Source organism: Atta colombica, unplaced genomic scaffold (genome assembly GCF_001594045.1).
Source record: "Atta colombica isolate Treedump-2 unplaced genomic scaffold, Acol1.0 scaffold134, whole genome shotgun sequence".
Lineage (NCBI taxonomy): Eukaryota > Metazoa > Arthropoda > Insecta > Hymenoptera > Formicidae > Atta > Atta colombica.
Genome location: NW_017259222.1, coordinates 203,689 through 208,403, shown reverse-complemented (window position 1 = coordinate 208,403; position 4,715 = coordinate 203,689). Strand labels below are relative to the sequence as shown.

Below are 4,715 nucleotides of genomic sequence, written 5' to 3'. Positions count from 1 at the left end.
AAAATCTTTTATATAAGATATTATCTCGAAAATAGTATGAAAGTTTCCGTCAGAACTACATAATTTTGCATGTATATTAATACTTTTATCTATCTCCATAATTCGAAATATAATCGATATATGCCTTTATCAAAACTAAAAAGGAATTCTAATTCCCCCTTGGCTTTGATAAAGACGTATATTCTATTTTAATAATCGGAATACGTGAGACAAGTGGTGTTCGATCACGTGCGTATTGTATTGCGACGAATAGTCACGCATACGCGTGTACATACGTGCGTAAGTCATGTTGGTACTTGGGCACGTGCTTTTCATTTCTCTTCGGCTGGCTTTGTGTCTTCATAGTGCATTGTTAAATATTTCATCATAAGGGATGATACTCCTGTACATGGAAAAGAAATTTTTCGCCTTGTTTTAAATAACTCTTTTACATTCTTGATTGAATATTGAGAAATGCACAATCCTCTTGTTGTTTGCCAATTACATGAACTATAATTACACTGTTCAATAAAACTTTTTTCCACGCACAAGAATGATACCCAAATAGATAGATAGTAGACGCAGCGTTTACAAAGCGTTAATAAAGCGCTAAAAAAGCGCATATAATCAGCAGCTATTTAAGCGCTGCTATGCTATTTGGGTAAGCTAACATAAATTTTTGTTAACTAATGAGAGTAAGTGTTCCTTATAAATTTTTCATGATAAGAAATAATATGAATTTGGGGAAATTAAGAAATCAGCAAGGATAAGAAAAAATTGTATAACAAATCATCCGCCAATAAAGTATTGAAAATGAACAAATTACTGAATTAAAGATAAATATTTATTATGCTTCTGGTCTTTATCACAAAAACTTTTGTTATAAAGTTGACGACAAATAAATTTTCTAATTTAAATTTTTTAATATATTATATATATATATATATATATAAAAGCGAGTCAATAATTAAAAAGCGTAAGAAAGAAAATGATGCGCGGAAGCTTTTAATTCTTTAGAGCAGACAGCGATGTAATTACAGGAGAAAAATCTGTGTATCGATTTTTCTCTTTCTCTTTCTCTCCTTTTTTCTCTTTCTTTCCTTCGTCTTTTGATGAAAGGCAAAAACCAGAAGTAAGAGGTCGGCGGTCTCGGATCAGAAAAAAAGGTGAGAAAGATGAACGACAGTTTGGGAGCAGGACTGTAACGAAGCTCTGACTTTTTAATTGGAATACATTCAGAAAATGATACGCCTTTTCATCGTGGAATGCAATGCAATTTGAATCAAAGTAAGATCAATCGAGCTCGCTGATAAACCCAGAATTTCGCAATTTCTTCGAATCAAACGAAAAGGATATTAAAACATTTTGTTTTTTCCTTCTTCATATTATACACAAACGACTAAATAACGATGTAAATTACATGAAATTGGGAACAGTGTTTTATTTTTAATCTATTCATGTAAATAACCATTAAGGTTCGAAATGTGTAATAATTACGTTCTATAAATGTTCTAAATGTAGATACGTAAGATTAGCGACTAATGAGTCGTGAAATTGACCTTACATGACTTTAGATATCAAAAATACAATAGTGAAAAAATATAATGACAAACTTGTTTATTATTTTTCATAGTAAGATTTCCCACAAAGTGTCTTTTCCGAAGAAAATTATGGAATATTAGAGTTATTATTGTAAGAAGCTCACGAATAATGACTATCCCTTCGGAAGTATAGCGTAGCTCGCGGCGAATCGAGCTTAATGGGTTGTTTACTTGCAAATTGCGCTATCGCTAAAGGGCAACAATTCATGACTCATTTTAACTTTTGTATTTCAATCCCAAGAACGGCAGACCTTTCTACGAGCTTCACGTTTGCATAATTGTCTCTTATGTTCCATTTCTTTTTCAAACAAATCGCTTTTTCCTATTGTTCATCTATCATAGATTTAAAAAATTCAAAATATAATAAAATTATCGGCTTATAAAAGTGCTATTAAAAGTGCTGCCTTAACTGTAAAATCTTTATTATAAAAAAATTAAAATCTTTCAAAATAATTTCACATATAACTGTAGTAGATGTAAATATCATATACAGAATAGTTATACAGAATATCTGATAATGAATGCATTACCTTTCATAACAGTAGAGCGAACTAAACTGAATTGAAAAGTTCGGTAAAAAATTTTAGAAAATTAGCCTTACCGATTTCAATGACCTTGACACATTGTCAAAATCATGGTCCTGAGTGACCTTCCATAAATTTTAGCAGTCGATCTTTATTTGTTACAAAATAATTATTAACAAAAAAAATTTTAGAAATAATGTCACATTTTTGTTATATATCTACAATATTAAGTAATATCCTAACATTTCTCCCCCTACTTAGAAAGCTTAAACTTTTCACGCGAAGCGAAATCCATCCTATCTCTTTCCCTGCTTAGGGGCGTACGACTTTCTACACATAGCGAGGCTCACCCTCACCCTCACCCCCCCCCTTGCCTAAGAGCGCATAACTTTTCCCACAAAGCGAAGTCTACATTACTGCACCCTCCTGTCTAGAAGGTCGTGCGCCTCTAAGCAGAGAGAAAGGTGGGTCTTGCTCTGCGTGGAAAATCGCATTTTTTGCATTTATATCATATACATATTTATTAAAGGATTTTGCAACAAATCCTTTGAAGAAACGTAAAGAAATGTAAATTTGTTTATACTTTTTAGTAATTAAATAAATTTTAAGTATAATAAAATTTAAAAAAAAACTGCTCTTATTAAAAATGTTTTAAAGATTTTCGCAGTTGTACAATTAGTGAAATTATGATTATAATTGTGATTCTATGAAAACCTGTTCTGAATTGATTATTGTATATTATAAGAAAATATAATATATTACTGCTAAATTGTAAACAACAATCCGATACTCTTCATACATATAATGTATAAAATATTTTTATACATTTAGATAAGCATGAAAATAACATCTCGACTTTTTATTAAATTTTTATTAATAAATTCAATTTTTATTAATAAATTAGTTAACGTTAATTAACTAAAAAAATAGTAATAAACAATATAAATTTATTAATGGTTGCCGACATTTTTAAAAATATTTCATTGTAATAAAAGATGAAAACAAAGCATTACATTTTGAAGAATTATGCAATTAAAATTTTAAGTCTGCATTTTACAGAAAAAAATTTTATGTATAAGACACCCAAAATGAGTGTAAATTTAAAGTAAATTAGGAATTTATTAAATATATATAATATGTATTTAAATGTATAATATGTATATATACACACACACACACACACACACACACACACACACACATCTCACATATACACACAGTGTACAGATGTTTTTTAAAGCTGCCCACAAATCATATATATTCCTATTCCTGATAAAAAACTGACTGAATGAGTCAAAAAGTCCTCATTTTACAATTTTCGTAATGATTGACGAAATATTAATTTGTAAAGATTGCAAAATAAGTGATTGCTGAATCACATAAAAATTGAATCGAAAAGTTCTCTATCATTTTGATCAGGAACAGCGTTATATGATTCATAGCAGATTTTAAAAACATCGCATGTGTGCTTCTGGGCGTGCATGCGTGCGTATGTGTGTGTGTGTGTGTGTGTGTATGTATGTGTATACGTATGTATGTCGCGTGCGCGCATATAATTTCATTTTAAGATTTAATATCTTTTACAACTGGAAAAAAATGCTTGGAATAAAAAATTCTAAAATTTTTCAAAGAAAGTTAGAATCAAAACATCAATCTAGATCGCTACATTTATAAAATGTAGAATGATAAAATTTTAGTATTTTGAAACTATTACGATGTTAAATAATTTAAGAATCAAGTCATCTTAATTTCTCTTTACATTAGGATAATATTAAATTTGTGACAGATTTCGAACTAATACTATCTACAATTGTGTACTTAAGTCAATTTGAGATGCAATCACTTGAATTGTTTATTTATAATTCATAATGTTCTATTTGCATTAGCATCTTCTTAGATAAAGAATTGCTTAGGCAGTTTTCGCACGAATAGCAGCACGTTTTCCTGTGACAGCCTGAAATAGATATAAAAAAATGTTTAAAATATAATTATATTTGATTCACACAATATATCTTGCCAGAAGATGTATGTACATGTACGTATGTATACAATACATATAAAAAAATATATTATTTCCAATTAAAGAATAATTTACCTGGAATCCAGACTTTATGCTAGCAACAGAACATCTTGAACCACAGGTTTCGCATTGCAAGAAAAAGAGTCGAGTGTCCTTTTGGAGAATAGTATCGGGTGAACGACACGTATGACACGTAACGTATTCTTTGATATATCTTCTAAGAACATTTTCTATTTGTTTCTGTTGAAAGCGGCCTTTGATAATTAACTGACTGTTACCATCAACTGAGCCGCTTGTACCTAACTCCGCCAGCAGAAAATCTAGTAAATGTTTAGGTTGTCTATGTAATGTTTTACAAATCTGTAAAATAGAAATATACAGGATGAAAAATTTTAAACAAAATGATCATAAAATCTGGAAAAATATAAAATATATAGAAAAACATTTCAAATAAAAGTGATTTGACAATGTGCAAATAATAACAAAATCAAATTAAAAAAATTTTTTAAGTCATATAAAAGTTATTCAATTTTTAAATAAATTATGAATTTTTTTACGTAATATAATTTCTCTAATTATTTTGTATATAAA

The 4,715-nt window shown here is 29.1% G+C and overlaps 1 protein-coding gene across 1 annotated transcript in view; it reads right to left on the bottom strand.

The window, feature by feature from the left end:
• Positions 1-3,937: 3,937 nt before the first annotated feature.
• The window catches only part of LOC108684359 (eukaryotic translation initiation factor 2 subunit 2), an 8,056-nt gene continuing 7,278 nt past the window's right edge, over positions 3,938-4,715 (bottom strand). Inside the window, exons 6-7 of the mRNA XM_018188630.1 lie at positions 4,200-4,484; positions 3,938-4,058 (exon numbers count right to left, since the gene is read on the bottom strand). Coding sequence (XP_018044119.1) covers positions 4,014-4,058; positions 4,200-4,484 — 330 coding nt within the window. The 3' untranslated portion in view covers positions 3,938-4,013. The remainder of the gene's footprint in view (positions 4,059-4,199; positions 4,485-4,715) is intronic.